Source organism: Pseudorasbora parva, chromosome 5, assembly GCF_024679245.1.
Source record: "Pseudorasbora parva isolate DD20220531a chromosome 5, ASM2467924v1, whole genome shotgun sequence".
Lineage (NCBI taxonomy): Eukaryota > Metazoa > Chordata > Actinopteri > Cypriniformes > Gobionidae > Pseudorasbora > Pseudorasbora parva.
Window position 1 is genome coordinate 49,918,115 of NC_090176.1, and position 18,503 is coordinate 49,936,617.

The 18,503-nt window shown below is 37.9% G+C and overlaps 2 protein-coding genes across 3 annotated transcripts in view; one reads left to right on the forward strand and one right to left on the reverse strand.

Moving 5' to 3' along the window:
• Positions 1 to 3,478, forward strand: part of gpr39 (G protein-coupled receptor 39) — a 5,509-nt gene extending 2,031 nt beyond the window's left edge. The window contains exon 2 of the mRNA XM_067444639.1: positions 935 to 3,478. Coding sequence (XP_067300740.1) covers positions 935 to 1,422 — 488 coding nt within the window. The 3' untranslated portion in view covers positions 1,423 to 3,478. The remainder of the gene's footprint in view (positions 1 to 934) is intronic.
• A 249-nt stretch (positions 3,479 to 3,727) lies between these two features.
• nmi (N-myc (and STAT) interactor) lies at positions 3,728 to 13,166 on the reverse strand. 2 transcript variants are annotated; one of them, XM_067444640.1, is made up of 10 exons: positions 13,070 to 13,166; positions 12,919 to 12,971; positions 12,763 to 12,819; positions 12,500 to 12,658; positions 10,642 to 10,758; positions 10,023 to 10,188; positions 8,073 to 8,179; positions 7,783 to 7,969; positions 5,312 to 5,415; positions 3,728 to 5,199 (listed from the first exon to the last, which is right to left on the reverse strand). In XM_067444640.1, exons 2-10 carry the CDS (start codon positions 12,946 to 12,948, stop codon positions 4,996 to 4,998), a joined length of 1,131 nt encoding a protein of 376 aa, XP_067300741.1. In that variant the 5' UTR covers positions 12,949 to 12,971; positions 13,070 to 13,166; the 3' UTR covers positions 3,728 to 4,995. The 2 variants fall into 2 exon arrangements, with proteins under 2 accessions (XP_067300741.1, XP_067300742.1); XM_067444641.1 differs by lacking the exon at positions 13,070 to 13,166 and having other exon boundaries at positions 12,919 to 13,063.
• Positions 13,167 to 18,503: the final 5,337 nt, after the last annotated feature.

The window sequence follows — 18,503 nt, forward strand, 5'->3', positions numbered from 1 at the left end:
CTCTCTCTCTCTCTCTCTCTCTCTCTCTCTCTCTCTCTCTCTCTCTCTCTCTCTCTCTCTCTCTCTCTCTCTCTCTCTCTCTCTCTCTGTCTCTCTCTCTCTGTCTCTCTCTCTCTGTCTCTCTCTCTCTGTCTCTCTCTCTCTCTCTCTCCTAAATATAAACGCAGCAAGAGAGAGACTTATCACCTACTCAATTTTATCTTCTGACAAGCAAAGTTAGCTGTTTGGCTGCCCCGTAATAGTAAAATAGGTGCTGTGGGGCAAACTGATGTGGTTCTGATTTATGAGGGTTTGATGAAGTCACGGTTAAGAATAGAATTTGAATATTATCGACTGAATGAGAATATTGAAGAGTTCAAGTTTTAGTGGGCTACAAATAACTGTATTTGCGATGTTGACTGTGATGGTAATTTACAAACCTATGTATGATAACGTTCGTTAAAAAGTTTATGGGTTTTTGTCATTTTATTTCATGTTTTATGATGGCTAATTAATTGATTGAAGATTGTTTTTACATTTTTTTAAATTAAAGTTGTTCAAAAGTCTCTCTCTCTCTCTCTCTCTCTCTCTCTCTCTCTCTCTCTCTCTCTCTCTCTCTCTCTCTCTATTGTATTGGTTCAACAAATGCTGAGATGGTTTTAAAAGGAATGATAATGGCTAGAATAAAAATTGAGTATACATATTATAAACTGGTAAATAACATTGTAATGTTTTCTGAAATATGGTCAGTGGGGAAGTTCTTTGTGAAATTGGAGAAAATGAAATGTTGATTTTAAATTTGTAGAATGTAAATTATTTTGTAACAATTGTATGATTTGAAGTAGAAAGACAAGTGGTCGAATAAAGAGATTGTTAAGCCTCTCTCTCTCTCTCTCTCTCTCTCTCTCCCTCTCCCTCTCCCCCTCTCTCTCTCTCTCTCTCTCTCTCTCTCTAGTGCTGATCGTCTGTGCTCTGTTCGTGTGCTGGATGCCAAACCAGATTCGCAGGCTGATGACAGCAGCGTTGCCCAAGTCATCATGGACCGTAAGCTACCTGAGCAGCTACGTGAAGCTGCATCTGGTGGCCGACAGCTTCTTCTATCTGAGCTCGGTGCTAAATCCGCTTCTGTATAGCCTGTCCTCGCGCCAGTTTCGCTCTGCCTTCTGGCAGACACTCCTGTGCCGTTTGTCTCTCCAGCATGTCAACAGAAGAACACTGGATAGCTGTCAAGCCTCAAAGAGCTCCAGTAGCACGTTTCGTCCCCTTCTGCGCCAATCTCTAAACCGCATCCGGAAAGTCACCAGCGACAGATCAACTCCTCCATCGTCATTAGAAAGACAAAGTGCTCCAAACCCAACAGACCGGCCACCGAGTGCAGATGCACTGACCTCTGAAGCACAGGAGGAGGAAAATCAAGCCAACAAACTACCCGACACCAACTGATAAACAGACTAACTGTATACCACTGAAGACCGCCGTAGACTAATCTAGATCACTGCAGACCATCACTGTTTTCTCCAGAGTGGCTGTATAGAAAAACGAATTAATCAAAACTAAATTAATAAATTTTTTACAACAGAAATGAACCAACACTGAACTTACTTAAGCTGGACTATGACACAATTTTCTTCCAGAACTGTTGCACAGCTCAACAAACTTTGTTGCATTTTCCTGTTATCACTGTAATGCTGCTTTGAAAGTATTCTGTATTGTAAAAGGCGCTATATAAATAAAGGTGACTTGACTACTGTAGATCACACCAGATCACGCTTCTCTGTCTGACAATCCCATGGACGAGTCTGGGTTTGGCCGTTTCCAGGAGAATGGGGTTTGTCTGACTGCATGGTGCAGAGTGTAAAGTTTGGTGGAGGGGCGATTATGGTGTGGGGGATGTTTTTCAGGGGTTGGGCGTGGCTCCTTAGTTCCAGTGAAAGGAACTTTTAATGTTTCAGCATACCAAGACATTTTGGACAATTTCATGCACCCAACTTTGTGGGAACAGTTTGGGGATGGCCCCTTCCAGTCCCAACATGACAAGAAAGCGTCGGTCCATAAAGACATGGATTACCGAGTTTGGTGTGAAGGAACTTGACTGGCCTGCACAGAGTCCTGAGCTCAACCCGATAGAACAGCTTTGGGATGAATTAGAGCGGAGACTGAGAGCCAGGCCTTCTCGTCCAACATCAGTGCCTGACCTCACAAAAGAGCTTCAAGAAGAATGGGCAAAAATCCCCATAAACACACTCCTAAACCTTGAGGAAAGCCTTCCCAGAAGAGCTGGAGCTGTTAGAGCTGCAAAGGGACGGCCGACTCCATATTAAACCCTACGGATTAACAATGGGATGGCATTAAAGTTCATGTTCATGTAAAGGCAGGCGTCCCAAAACCTTTGGCAATATAGTGCATCTAGACCTGGGGCCTGTACCATGAAGCTGGTTTTGCTGGCTAGCCTGATTTGTTTAAGCTTAGTTTGTGCCAGTCTTAAGTTTTAGGTACCATTAAAGTGGTTTGGCTTTTAGCTGTGTTCATCTCTATAGTAACTAATGCTCCAGGCTAACCTGCTCTGGGGCAGGTTATGGTCTGGATAAGAGATCTCAAACTGAAACTGGACCAATTAGCTGTGAGTAAAGGGACACATCTCTGATGCAATAAAGCCACTCCCCCTGTTTCTACTCCAAATTAAAGGTCACTGCATAGCAAATGGTTTTTAAAGACTAAAGTGTCTGGCTTTTAACAATGCTTATTTATAATAATAATAATTTTGAATGATTTAGATATAATTGATGTAATTTTTATACCCTTAATCAATTACGGTACACATTTATCATTTTAGTTAATCAATTATTAATAGACACTTTGTTAAAATTAAACTATTTAATAAAGAAGCTTACTGAGCTTAAATGTTCAATTTTCTCTATATTAACTAAAATAACTTCATAACTTTTACTTGCTTTGACGTATACAAATTTTTCTTTAAGTTGTCCTCGTTCATAGACAGCTTTTTTCTTCTTGCTCTGTCATTTTTTTTAAAATTCTTAATATTTTTCAATCATGTAATATTCTGCGGAAAAAAGAAAAATTAACCTCACCGCTTCTCTCGCGAGAAGTGCATCTCAGTTGATCCTCAGCCTGTGATTGGCTGTTCACTGCTGATGTCACAGCCTGTGATTGGCTGTTCACTGCTGATGTCACAGCTAAACTCCTGAACTCAGGATCAAAGCCTGAATTGACAGAAAAAGCTGATGATCTGCATCATGGGACGAGTTAAGTCTGAATAGATTGGTTTGGTTTTGTCAACTCAAAACTAATCCTGTAACCCTGAGTTTGTTAAACTACCATCATGGTACAGGCCCCAGGGTTAATATTATTAACTAAAACTTTTTTTCCTTTTTTTTCAGCTAGTGGCCAATACGTTTATCATTTTCATTTATTATAAGTTGAAGTACTAAAATAAAATAAAAATAATGAATTGAAATTAAAAACTAAAACTTAATAAAAACCATACAGACATTTAAAAAAGTAAATAAAATGTAAACTAAAAAACTAATAAAAACTTTAACTAAAAAGAACACTAGATAAGCTTGTGCTGTGCAGCTGCCTGATTTACAGCGTCAATCTTTTAAAAATATCTTGCCAAAGCAAATTGCAAAGTGAATTGCAAATTGCAAATCTTATGCCCTCATTTGTTTGATCATTCCAAATAAAAAGTGCCAAAAAAGTGGATAAACATTAACGCTGCAGCCAAAGCTCATGCAGAACTTTTGAATAAACTTTATTTTAATATACTTAAAATACAATGCTCTTAAAATGCATGATGTCATTTATAGATGAATAACCTACTCAATAAACTTTCTTAATTGTATTTTAGGAAACTTTGATTTGTCATGATGTTATTTTAAAGAAGACAGTGAGGAGATATGATTGATATAATCAGAACAATCGAAAGAAAAATCAGAAAAATACCACACACATAACATGTACATAATAGGTAATTTTTTCTGATTTAAAGTAAAACCTTATCCTGATTTTGGGTGCAAACACTGAAAAAAATTATAATCTGAAAATCAGAATATTTCCCGTTGAATTAAGTCTATTTTTCAGACCACATTTGCAGATATTCGTTCTAATTTTAACCAAAAACTCAATTAATTTAGATTGTTTAAAAGACATTTTGTTTCTCCAGTACATGTACCCTGATTTAAAGTCCCCCTGTGGTGAAGATCCAGCTTTTAATGTTGTTTATATATCTATGTGATGTTTTCAATACGCTTTAAGAGAAACCATGTGCAGTCACAAGTCAACACCACTGCTGAGCTTTTTCTCTTTAAAATGGCAGTGAACCAAAGACAGTCGGTTTGAAATTTGGTGTTTCTGATGTCACAAACTACCTTGTACCCAATCACATCTACATGTGGGCGGAAGTTTAGCATATCATTAACTATTCTCTGGAGCCAGGTGATCCCGGTATAGTTTTGTTGATATAAAAAAGTTGGTACTTTTAGCAGTATAGCGGGTGAATTATGTATATGATGGATATTACGATGTTATGACAAACAATTTGACGAACGGGAATATGGTTTGTGAAACATTAGCAACACATTAGCTGTTTGATAACTCAGTCAAGGAAAAGGCTAATCATATTAATTACAGTTATGTGTCCGACGTTGTATAGAGTGATACCATTGTGCAGCGTTTACTACGGTAAAGTTGAGTGAGTAAATCAGGTATTCTGAGCTGGTGCGAGTGAGTGGAGGCGGGGGTCATTTGCATATTCATGAGTCTGCGCATACTAAATGAGGCAAGGTTGTCGAGTGACATTCAAGCTATTCTAAAACACAAAAAATGTATCACAGTTTATAAACTTTTAAAAATGTAATTTTGGTGATCTAAAGATGAGTTTTAAGGAATAAAATTATTGACTACAGTGGGAATTTAAGAAGGTATTTAGATAGATATTTATTTTGTACTGGAAAAAAAGAGCATTGTTTTTGCAGTGCACTGAACAACATTTGGCCCTCAGCTGGCCTTTTCAGTGCAGTCCTCGCTGAAGAAAGCCGTCAGCTGCTTTCCAATAGGAATGTATTTTATGTGTTCAACCTCTCCTCCGTAGTTACTGGGCTTCTGGAAGTGGATTTCTAGATGATCCTGAAGATCTTCTTCATCCATCAGCTCCTGAATTCCCCCAAGCAACACAGTGCGATTCGGAGCCCCCGAGTACGTCTGCAATATGACAGCAAACACCATAAAACAAATGCATGCTCTTCCTCACTGAACACATATTTCTGATGTAGAAAATCAACATGAGTGTGTGTGTTGCCGGCAGCAAACATACTTGAAATTTCCTGAGCTGGTAGTCATACAGAGGAAACACGTCAACCACCATGTCACTGCCCGTGTCTACACAAAACTTTCCTCTGAGAACCAAATTCTCTGCAACTGAAAGTGAAACCAGGAAGGAAATTATGTATTATGTAATTATGAATCTGACAGAAATTATACTTCATAACTGAGCTGACTAAATCAGAGGAAGCATCAGAAAATACTGTACGGTGGCTGAATTATGATGAAAAGCACAATATACTCTTAGGCCCGATCAGACAGAACCATATAGACAATAAAAAAATATGGACGACGCGACTCCATTCTCTTCTGCTGAAGTTTTTGAAGCCTCCGGCGGTCCGATTATTGCACTGACCGAGTTGGACCGAGTCTGTGCAGTGGAGAGCAGGAAGTACAGCTGCGATATCAAAAGCCTGCCCACACTCTCGTAGATGCAGAGCAATTCATTATGATGGTGTGAAATAAACAGTTATAGAAATTTAGAAATTAAAGCTTAAGCTCCAAACTTCTCCCAAAAATGCGGAAAAAAGTCTGTTAGTGCCTCAGTGACAAGTTCACCCAGAGAAGCCATCAATCTCAGCTGTCAATCATGGTGTCACACCCCTCATTTTTATAGCATCAAAAAACTAACTAAAGCTAAACTTATTTAAAAAACGAACAATTGAAATGAAATCATCGTGAAAAACACTGCCTACAATGGCAGAAACAAACTTCTGGGGTTCGAAGGCTGAAAGTTCAGTGCAAACGGATATATAGTGCCCTATCTTGCACCCAGCGCAACTGACTTTGTACACCGACACGTGTCATTCCTATTTTGCACCCGCGCAAAGCGCGCTTTTCCCTCCACAGAAGCACGTCGCTAAACTAGTGAATGAACTTGCTCTCCCTGGGCGGTTCAGCGCAAAAAAGGAGGCGTGTTCCGACGCAAACAATCCCTGGTGCTATTTTGCTGTTTCATTAAACAGTTGCGCCACTGACCAGAAAAAACCCAGTCTAAAGTCAGCGGCGCGTTGTTCATTATGCTATTTTAAGGGCGCATGCTTGACCATAATGTATAGCGTGCACAACGCGCATATACTTTGCTCATGAAATCGACACAGATGCAACAGTTATTTTTGCAAATCATAAATTGTTACACTAAAAAAATATTAACACATGAGACGACGGAAATCATTGTTGTGCGCCACGAAGATGTGAAAAATAGGCATAAATCTAGCTTACAAATTATTCAGGCTAATTGTAGTAATTAAGGATCAGACCTGTTTGCCCAATAGTGCCAAGACATATATGTATATAAGGACATCTGAAAAAATTAGTTTGTCCGTCAAGAACCAGAAAAAAAAAAAAAAAAATCCACGGAAAAAACTGTTTAACCGACGCTATTTTGGGTGGGTTTCTCCAATCCCCATACAACACAACTTCTCTGTCTTTCACTGCTCTTACAAGAACATCAGTCTCGTCGGCTGTGAACCGCTCCTGGCGTGCGCCTGGTAAATACGCCATAATAATAGCGACCCATAAAGGAACTTGCGCAGCTGCTTTTAAAGGGAATGTTGGATGACGCTCTGATTGGTTTATTCACGTTACGCCCAAACCACACCTATGAATAATGAAGCTACTTCAGACCAACCCATTTTAGATTTGTCCCGCCGGGAAAATAGCAACAGCGCTGAGACCCGCCCACAAAGTTACTTGCGCTTCGTGCTTTGACACTTGCGTTTCAGATCGTTAAAATAGGGCCCATTGTCTTTTAAAGTTTTGACAGTTTATTGCCTACAAAAACATCCGGTTTGGATTACAACGAGCTTCTTCCCGGGTAGGTGACATCATATGGACTGCTTTTATATAGCGCTTTTATCCAAAGCGCTTTACATTTTTGCCTCACATTTTGCCATTCATACACCGACGGCGATGTCAGCCATGTAAGGCGCCATCCAGCTCGTCAGGAGCAGCTGGGGTTAGGTGTCTTGCTCAAGGACACTTCGACACTTGGTCAGGTGGAACCGGGGATTGAACCACCAACCTTCTGGTTTGTAGACAACCTACATGAACCACTGAGCCACTGCTGCCCCTACATCATAAACCCTCGCTAGTCTCCGCAGATGTGACTTCTGCCTGTAATGGGAAGGGGCGTGGCCTTAACCTGTGCTTGGCACTTCAGCCAATAAAAATACAGGAAACTACATTTGGCCATCTAACCAATCTAAGACCATTGCGTTTTTCAGATGGATGGGCTTCATAGAAGCAGGAAGCAAATGAGCCGTTCACAGGACAGTGGAGACAGAGGTGTGGAATAAAGGGAGAATAGAAGAAAAATAAGGCGTTTAAAAAAAAAAGAAAGTATTAAGACATGTTATACTGCATCCCATAAACACAACCAAGCCTAGAAAAAACCCACGAAACCACCCCTTTAAGTTGCCAGTCAATGCAATTATACAACATCATGTGTGGATAAAGACACACCTCCAGTGTTGACGAAAGTAACGCGGCCTGTGCCGTTATTCTTGTCATACTCCAGTTTTTCCACTTCACCTCCACCTCGACTGGCTCTAGAGAAGGACAGCTCCAGCCGGTCTCTCATTCGCTCCTCAGGTAAAGTGGGCGGGGCGTTGGAGAACTTGATGGTCTTCTTGGATACCTTGATATGCACCTGCATGGACAGAATAACAGCAGTTCACGTCAACACATTATTCTGGACACGGAAACAAATCTGTGATAGAATCCCTCAGCAAGCTCTGACAGAAAACCTCTACCTCAAACTTCACAGAAGGATCCAGAGTTAAAGCGTATGGCTTTATATCCATCTTGGCTTTGTCACAGGCCACTGAGCACTTTGCCAGTCTGAGGATCTGCTCTGCCACTGAAAGACACAAAACAGAGACAGAATTAAGAGAGACATATACAGTAGTGGCTTAAATATGAGGGAAGAACAAAACACTAAACTTGGTTAAGGTATTTATCTGACAAAATGTATCTGACAGACTACAGCTACAGGTTTTATTTTACAATACAAAAAAGCATAGAAAAACTACAAAACAGAAATCACAGGAAAAAGCAAACATTGACTACAACACAATCAGTTGTTATATTAATATTTTATTGGTTTTCCTTTTGTTTTTGCATGTGTTTTTTGTATGCCAGCTGTATGAAAGATTTGTGTTATCATAATAAAACAATCGACTCCGAGCACAACTAAGCAATATACTTTGTAAAAATGTAAATTTTCCTAGGCCGTACATACATTTTGGACACTACTGTATATGGACCTCATCAACAAATATATCACTACGAGACCAAGGAGTGCATTAACAGTGCTTACTTATTCAGCCCGGCTTGCAGAGATGAAATATGGATTTGTCTATCATTTGTTTCACTCCTTTTTACTGCAACACTAGAGAATAAAGATGAATATTGCTTGTACTTCTCACCAAGGAGACGAACATGTTATCTGTATGTTTTGGGAAACCATGTTGTTTATAGTTGATGCTTGGCCAACGACAACCTTGAAGTAGCTTTGTGCCTGGTGGATCCATGGGTATGTGTGTGTGTTAGTGTGTTTTTCACAGATCAGCATTGGTACAACTGGCATTCTATTAGAGACTACTGGAGAATGTCACAGCGTGCCTAATTTCCGGGTTCAAGCGTCAACATTTGATCAATGGAGATATGCTTCTGACTATCAATCCACGTGTGGAAATTTACTGTGACTAGCTATTTTCTCTTAGCCAATCAGAATAATTCATCCTAAAGCAATGACGTACCTAGACCTTGGAAATTAGGATAATTGTGATGTGGAAATTTATGTACGCAGAGAGCAAACTACTTGTGAGATCTGAAGCTGGCTTCTGCTGATGGAACTGCAAACTAATCTTTGGTAAAAAGATGTTTTCTTTAATTAATCACATTTCTGACTCCTGGTCTTCATTCATCACATCTGGTCTTGGGTCCTAAAACTGTTGTCCCCAACAGTGCGAGCTCGCTTGCTTCGTCTATTAGATCGAAACTTGTACATTTACCAACCCATAGACCCTCCCCTCAAAGAAATCAGGACAGAAGTGGTTAAAAGTGGACAAAAGAGACGGATTAAAACACCAGGGGCTAGATTTACTTACAGCTCGCGCCAGCGCAAACCCTCTTTTACTAAAGACACGCAGAGATAAATTAGCCCTGAAAAGGTGTGGACAGGGTTATTTTTGCGGCTGATCTTATTGCATATGCATTTGCAGGATTATCTCTTTCAGATGCAGTATTCATGGGAGGAGAGGATTTAAATGAATCACACAAGCTGACTTACTAAGGTTTACGCTCGGCAATTTACTGGTGTTTGCGCCATTATTTACCACCCCAAAAAAGCATGTCTTAAACCAGATGCTAACAGGTAGATTGTGTTGGTCAGTATGGAAATGAGCGGGCTGTGTTCTTTAATGTGCGTGCTGTCAGTAGATCACGCGCTGAACTGTCCACTCCCATTGGCGCTTTTATGGAAACGCATTGCGCTCTCACGCTAATTTGCCCTGTTTAGTAAATCTGGCACCAGGTGTAAACGGGAATGTGTCTGCCTCGTCTATTTGTGATCCGATCGACCAAAACACATCTTAAAACCAGCGGAAAACGGCCTCTGTGGCAGCGCTTACATAATGGATCAATGCAAATAAAACTGTACAAAATGTACAGATCATAAGAAAACGTGATCTTGTCCATACCCTTCTCCTCCTCAAACGTGATGAGAGCCTGGCCGCCCTTCAAGAGAAACGATGGTCTTTGTGTGACTGTGAATACAGACGCCACAAGATCATCTCTGTCCTCTCCCTCATCCGCCTCCAGACCTCGAGTAAACTTCAGTGTTTTCACTGGGATATTGGCATGTATCTGCATTCAGAGAGAATAAAGTGTTATTGGTCAGATACAGACATGTATTCGAAAACATCACCTTATGTTTTGGGAAAGGACCATATATATATATTTGAGTTTTACGTTTTAAGCTTTAAATTTGAATGATGTTTCCATGAAGAACCTTTAACATCCATGAAACCACAAAGTACTTTATGGTGGAAAAGTGTTCTTTAAATTAGTAAAATATTCCTCTACACACACGATACGTCCGCTCGGTTTTATTCAGAAAGACTCTTTACAGCGTATCTGTCTTTTATAATTATGATAAAACTAAAGACATTTCAGATATATGAGGGATGCAATACTACTCAATAGGCATTTAAGATTGATAGAAATTGTGTGTGATTACTACCCCTTCTATAAATAATCCCTTCTAGGGCACCAGTAAATATCAAATTTGTACATTGTAATAATAAAATACAGATCAACCTTGAATTTACGCTCCAGAGAATCACTTTCGTCCCTCTTGAGTTGAAGCTTCTTTCGAAGATCATCAAATTCTCTCTTCAAGTCCTGATTGATGCGGTCAAGACTGTTCATCTCCTCCTGAAAGGATGAAGGATAAATACAAAAACTCATCAGCTGCTTTCAGTTAGAGTGGTTACCCAGCTGACCATAATACAATCAAAAAACTTTCCCTTTTACAGCTATAAAAAACTTAATTTCAAAACAGTTTTGAGGTTAACTGATCTAATTTTGAACACTGTATTATGTTGAATCTATACAACATTTTTTGTGTCTATTTGTTAATGAGGGTTTTGTGGACACATTAATGTTTTTAGATCTGCGGAGTAAAAGTTATAGCTTTTATTTTGAACTAAAAAGAGAAAATTAGACCCTTGGGGTAAGATGGACCACCCAGAATTGGCACAGGAAGCACCAAAAGGCAAGTTGTTCCTAGTGCTATAAATGTTTTGAATGTAATACTTATTGTAATGAATGAGGTTATTATTTAATATGTCCATGAATTAGATGTACTTTCATTAAAACCTATAGGCTAGTTAAGTAAAATCATTCAATTAGATTTCACAGTTTTACTATTATGAGATTTCTTCAATTAAATATGTAAATATTGTAAATAAGTCATATAATAATTGTACCTTTCATATAAATCTCAATACAATCTTAAAAAGAAATAGAAAACAGTTTTACATTTCAATAATATTTCATAATATTACAGTTTTTTTCTGTAATACATTTTTTTAAATAAAATAAATGCAGCTTAAGTGCAAGGTGAGCATAAGAGACTTCTTCTAAAAACATAAAAAAGTTGTATCGATCAAAAACTATGCATTGTGTAAAAGTTTATCCAGGTAGGGGTCTGTCTCTACGCCTCGTGGTTCCATCCCAAAGAGGCATGAAATCGCTCTCACGGACATTTTCTTGGACCGTTCCCACCTGGTGGAATGACCTGCCGATCTCAGTTCGTGCTGCAGAGTCTGTAGCCATTTTTAGACACATCTTTTCCAATTGCATTTGACCAATAAAGAAAAGCACTTAACTATGAATTTTTTTAGTTTGTCAAACAAATAAATAATAATAATTAGCACAGTACACAATATATATATATATATATATATATATATATATATATATATATATATATATATATATATATATATATATATATATATATATATATATATATATATTGTGTACTGTGCTAATTAATTGAGACTTCTTACAGCTCTTACAGGTTGTTGGCCTTGTTTGTTTCGTTGCTTCTATTGCTCTCACCTTTTTTGTAAGTCGCTTTGGATAAAAGCGTCTGCTAAATGATTAAATGTAAATGTAAATGTCTCACCCATCTTTTAATATTTGGCATATTGTGCTATAATAACAACTACATCAGCAAATGTCTCTATAACACATTGGCTGATGCATCATATTCCATGCTAAACTTATATCTAATGACGCTAGTTTAAAAGTAAATACACAATGTTCTTAAAAGGATAATTAATGTATGAGTTTCTTTCTTCTATTGAAAACAAAATAAGATATTTTAAAGAATGTCGGAAACCAAACAGTTTATGGTCAACATTGACTTCCACAGTGGGGGAAAAAAAAATACTACAGAAGTCAATGGGGTCTATTAAATGTTTGCTTTCTGACATTCTTAACATCTTTTGTGTTTAGCCGAAGAAAGAAACTCATTTGGAACAACTTGATGGTGAATAAATGCTGACCGAAATGTCATTTGTGGGTGAACTATCCCTTTAAGGGAGGCATCTACCCCCATGTTATACCCTAAGTTTTGAGAAATGTCCATGTTTATGGTTATCCTCACCTGTACTACTTGAAGATCTTTCCTAAATGTGTCACTCATCTTTTCTTCATATTCCATGAATGTCTGAAGTTCTGACTCGGCTTTTCTCTTCTCGTCTTCCGCTATAGCCTTTTCCAGCAGCAATCTGGACTTTTGATTATCAGCAGCCTCAACGAGATCCTGTGTGAAGATCATTAAAAACACAAATGTAGTACAATGTAGTAGGCTATAATGCAATACAGAGCATTATGATGAATTGTTCGCATAGTAAGTATTAAATGTACCTTGTATTTCTGCAGCTCCTCCTCGACAGCTATCATCTCGTCTTCCTGGATTTGAGGCTGTTCGTTTTAAACACGATTTTTGACAAGTGTTATAAAATGTTGAACTAAATTCACATAAAAACCTTAAAAGTGTGAGACAAAATGGACGTAGCCTACCTCGCCGTTTATTCCAGCGGTGTCAGACATGTCGCAAGCGAAATCGAAAGTATCTGGGGTAAATAATAGATGATTTAAACCACCAAATACTTGTCGATTGGCTAAATATATTAATTAAATATATTATTCACCACTTATTAAGTAACGTTACCTCACAACTTCCTTGATGCCTTGTTGTGCGAAGTCACGTGAGCAAACCCTGAAGTAAAAGTGAAAGTGACGTTTGGTTGATTCGAATCGGTGCCTTCATTTGTGATCCGAATCTCTTCGTCTAAATAATCTGACAGTCACTTATGAGCGTTTTGTCAGTTTTGTTCACAAAAGGCTACTTCTAAAGTCTTTGAAGTGCAAATATTTCTTTAATGATCGATTTATTAATGTATTAATATTATGTATTTAATTCATGTATTACTGTTATGTAGCCTACTTATTTATACTTTTTTATTTATTATTAATATTATTAATAATAAGTCAGCGAATCCGGAAGTAAACGTGAAAGTGCCGATTAATGAATCGTTGCGTGAACCGAATCTTTCGTGTGGAAATATTTGAAAAAAAACGAACATTATAGCGATTTTCTCTGACAACATACACAGTTTTAAGTCTGGATATTCTTATGAAATATGAGACATTCTTATGAAAATGTTTCAATTTTTTACTCCCATTACACGTATTTTAACCTATTTTTTTTTCTATGTTTTTACACATTAGTATGCAAATTAGATACAGTGTATGCATTGCATATGGGAAAGGCATTTATGGCCATGTTTACACGCATACTGCATAAAGTAAAATGGTAGGCTATATCAAATTATTCTGCTATATCTCTCATAACATAGTTGAGAATCAGCTTTATACAAAATTTTGATTAAAAAAAGCTTGAAGCATAAAAATTGATTGGTGAATTAAATTGAGAGATTTTTTAATTTTATTTTTTAAATACATTTGTTTTTTATTTTCCATTGTAATGACCAAAACAAAACAAAAATCGAAATTTAGAATAATAGATTAGACAAACATTTGTAGCAAAATATGTTTTAAAATCAAATTATTGGCAAAAGATTATTTAATTATTATTTTTATTTGTATTGCATTTATTATTATTATTATTATTATTATTATTATTATTATTATTATTATTATTATTATTATTAATAGAAGTTCCTTGATCGTGAACTTGCCTGATAAGTCATTAACATGAGCGAATCCTGAAGTTTTTTTGTTTGTTTGTTTTTTGAATCCTAAAGTAACGTTAGTCTTAAAGTGAAAGTCACGGTATGGCGCATCCCATATTATTCTGATTATTATTATTATTATTAATAGAACTTCCTTGATCGTGAACTTGCCTTATTATGAGAACTCACGTCACGTGATCGAGCGAATCCTGAAGTAAAAGTGAAAGCCACGGTCTGTCTATCCACTCATTTGTGACTGATTTGTGAGTATCTTCGGGTGAAAATATGTCTGACAGTCACTTATGAGCGTTTTGTGACTCCAAGAAAAACTTTAGGCGACTTCTAAAGTCTTTGGAGCGCAAAGATGGAAGAGAGAAGCCTGATTCTCGAAGGTTTGCCGGATGATTTTGACCGTGTGAAACCAAAGGTTGAGCTTTATTTTAAAAATAAAAGAAGATCCGGAGGAGAGATCGAGCAGATTCGAGAACACCAAGAGGACAAACGAAAGGCACTTCTGATTTATATGAGCGAAGAAGGTAAGTCTATATCGTCACCATCCATATTAATCATAAAAACGTATTGGAATATACAAAACTGATATGGAAGCTTATTTCCGGCATAAAAAATAAAAATGTTCTGCCCCTGAGAACATTCCAATATAAACTCGCAATTATAATTAAAATGTCATAGTTTTGAAACATTGTCGGATATAAACTCTATTCTGAGGGAAAAAGTCAGAATTGCCCTTATTTATTTAAGGCTTTATTAATATATTAGCCTACTATGATGTATTTATTAACTTATCTGTATTGTACTTTTTGATTTAGTATTATTATTTTGTTATTGTTATTGCCATCCACCTTTTATTTCCCATGCCCCATGATGCTTTGCGCAAGTTATGGGAATAGCCTTCATTAAACTGTAAACAATAAGCAAAAGTATTGCTTTTAGAACACAGTAATACGAATTTTCAAAAACTGTTTGCAATGAGATAAGATGGGAGATATGGGAAAAATGTCAATATATTCTACAATATAAATTCTGAGGGGAAAAGTCAGAATTCCCCTTCTGTTGTTCGGTTTCGGTCGTTCTTTCATATGTGAGCAGGAATGAGGCACAGTGAGAATCCAAATACCAGCACAAAACATTCATTCAAACACATAAACACAGATAATACGGGAACAAGAGCAAAATCCAGAGACAGAGACAGAGACAGAGACAGACAGACAGAGACAGAGACAGACAGACAGAGACACAGAGACACAGAGACACACACACACACACACACACACACACACACACACACACACACACACACACACACACACACACACACACACACACACACACACACACACAGAACGACCAACACCCAGCAACTGAAGCACAGAGGTTTAAATACACAGGGGCACACAAGCCTAACAGATAAATGAGACACACCTGGGGAGACTAATCAACATGAAAAACTACAAAGAACTACAAGACAGTTAAACACATGCCATGATGACACCTATAGCTATTCACTTTTTTTCGACGTCCCATGATGCTTTGCGTGAATTATGGGTGTAACTTCCCTTAAATCAGTAAACAATCAGCAAAAGATTCGCTCCATGAACACAGTAATACACATTTTTAATAACTAATTATAATGAGATGACATTATTCTACTCACCCAATGTAAAAAGTGTAGCATTAACAAAACTACTAGCCTACAACACACTACAAATAACTCCAAAAACTTGATTATTTCTGCAGCAATACGGGTTAAATATCACTGTAGCAATATTTGTCTATATTATGTAACATACATTGCCTTAATCGCACAAGTTTATTAACACTGATGGAAAATAAGGTTTTTCTGTCGTCTTGAAAGCCAATCTGCTATAGAAACATTCCACTTAATACTACTAATCGGGATTAGACGTAAAAAAAAAAAAAAAGAGGAGACCATTACATTTTAAAGCCTCTGTCTGAAAAACAAGGTCATTATTAAATTAAATTGGCCCCCAAATGAAAGTTTTTTTTCATAATGTGAAAGAATAAGGAATAAGGAAGGAAGAGAAAATAATGCAGAGAATGCAGTGACTGAAAAAAGCGATAGATATTCTTGCTATGTTACATTAAAATACCAAACGTTATTCTCATGATGTCTAAAAGTAGCAAATGGAGGAAATTTTACAGTTTATTCAGTCAAACTGACAGATAAGGACTATTGGTAAGTAACACACTTTACAATACGGGTGCACTAATATGCATAAATTCATGCTTAACTAATGCACAGATAATCATGAGTTAATGAATGACTCACGAAGAACTAAACCATTTATTAATGATTGCTGCATCAGCAACTAATGAACATTCATCATGATTAATAGATTCAATAATATATGATATCCATTAAATGTGTCATCATGTATTCATTTCTTTAAAAATTTGAATTGTGAAATAAAAAGTCACAATTTTTATTGCGTGGCGGAAACAAGTTTCCACAACGTTACGTGACAAATTTGTCAAATGGAAGAGTTTTACATTGAATTTCCCTGTTTTCCAGATCGGAAGAAGGTGCTTGACAAACGAATCCATAAAGTTGATTTCAAATCTCAGGGAGCAGTTGAAGTGACAGTGAAACTTCCAGAAGAAACCAAAAGCAAACAGATCCGGCCAGCAGTTCTGCCAAAGCCCAAGCTGGAGAAGAGCGCTCTCCTCAAGTCACTGCCCGCTCCTGCAAACAAGGTCATTCTGTTCTCTGTTATCATTTATGAATTATTTTCATCAATGCAGTTACATTACATTAAATCACTTAGCAGGAGTTTTTATCCAAAGCGACTTACAAATAAAGAGAGCAATAGAAGCAATCAAACCAACCATAGGGCTGCGACTAGTCTCAATTAGTTTAAGCGAAAATATCGGACTAAAGGCGGGCGTACACCGTGCGATTTTTGCTGTCGCAGACGATTTTTTTCTCTCGGGAGAAATCGCGTGGACATCGTGGATGCTCGTATGGTCGCGGCTCGCACCGTGTGAGAGGAAATACGAGACGAGCCGAGCACGTTAAAGGGATCCCATGGTGTTGAGACTTGTATGGCTTAATATAACATAAATTATGTCTCTTACTGAATTATGTAGTAGAAAACCCATGAAAGATCTACGTTATTTAAAAAATCGATTTTATATTTGGACCATGGGCGGCGCCATTTTGTTTGCGTTCTAGGTTGATGACGTAGAGTGGTTGAACTCCTCAATCAGCTGGCGTTACCCGTTGCTATTTTTACCACAACGCAACTCGAAAATTGTTTCAGAGTTAAACAAAACAAATGAATTGCTTTGTAATTGTACTTAAAACACACTCAAACATACATGTGCACACAAACTCACCTACACAAGTCACAAACAGATCGGCGGGCGCGCACACACACACCTGACTGCTCTGTCTCAATCGCATGCATCATCACCAAAACATCCTGCCTCTTCCTCACGTTATCCCATCGTCCTACCTAGATATTTCCCTCTGCTGGTCACATTAGGCATTATAGTTAATCTACTATCAACAGTCTATCTAGGGAACAGGATGTGTTGAACAGGATATCAACACGTACAGGGAATAGATTGAGGGTTATGTATGCGCGCGCAGTGCGTGCGTGTGTGTGTGTGTTCGCGCCGATCTGTTGTGTGTGTGTGTTCGCGCCGATCTGTTGGGGTGTGTGTGTGTGTGTGTGTGTGTGTTCGCGCCGATCTGTTGGGGTGTGTGTGAGTCTGTGTGAGAGAGAGAGTTTGTGTGCACATGTATGTTTGAGTGCGTGAAGTCGGACAGCTGTTTGTAAATCGGCTTTACTCGTTATTGCGGTGGAACGTGAGACTGAATGACTGCACTCGAACATGTCCACTATGGTGTCGGACAACACTACAAATGTCCGTCCCTTCAAATAATGCCCTATTTAAGGGTATAGGGTCGATTTCAGATTCAGCCCCTGTCGTGGAGACTGAGCAGCCCAACATCTCGATTGAGACAGAGCCTGTCGTGTGCGCGCCCGCCGATCTGTTTGTGACTTGTGTAGGTGAGTTTGTGTGCACATGTATGTTTGAGTGTCTTTTAAGTATAATTACAAAGGAATTCATTGGTTTTGTTTAACTCTGAAACAATTTTCGAGTTGCGTTGTGGTAAAAATAGCTACGGGTAATGCCAGCTGATTGAGGAGTTCAACCACTCTACGTCATCAACCTAGAACGCAAACAAAATGGCGCCGCCCATGGTCCAAATATAAAATCGATTTTTAAAATAACGTAGATCTTTCATGGGTTTTCTACTACATAATTCAGTAAGAGACATCATTTATGTTATATTAAGCCATACAAGTCTCAACACCAGGGGATCCCTTTAAGAGCACCTCCCGACCTTACGATCATTTTTAA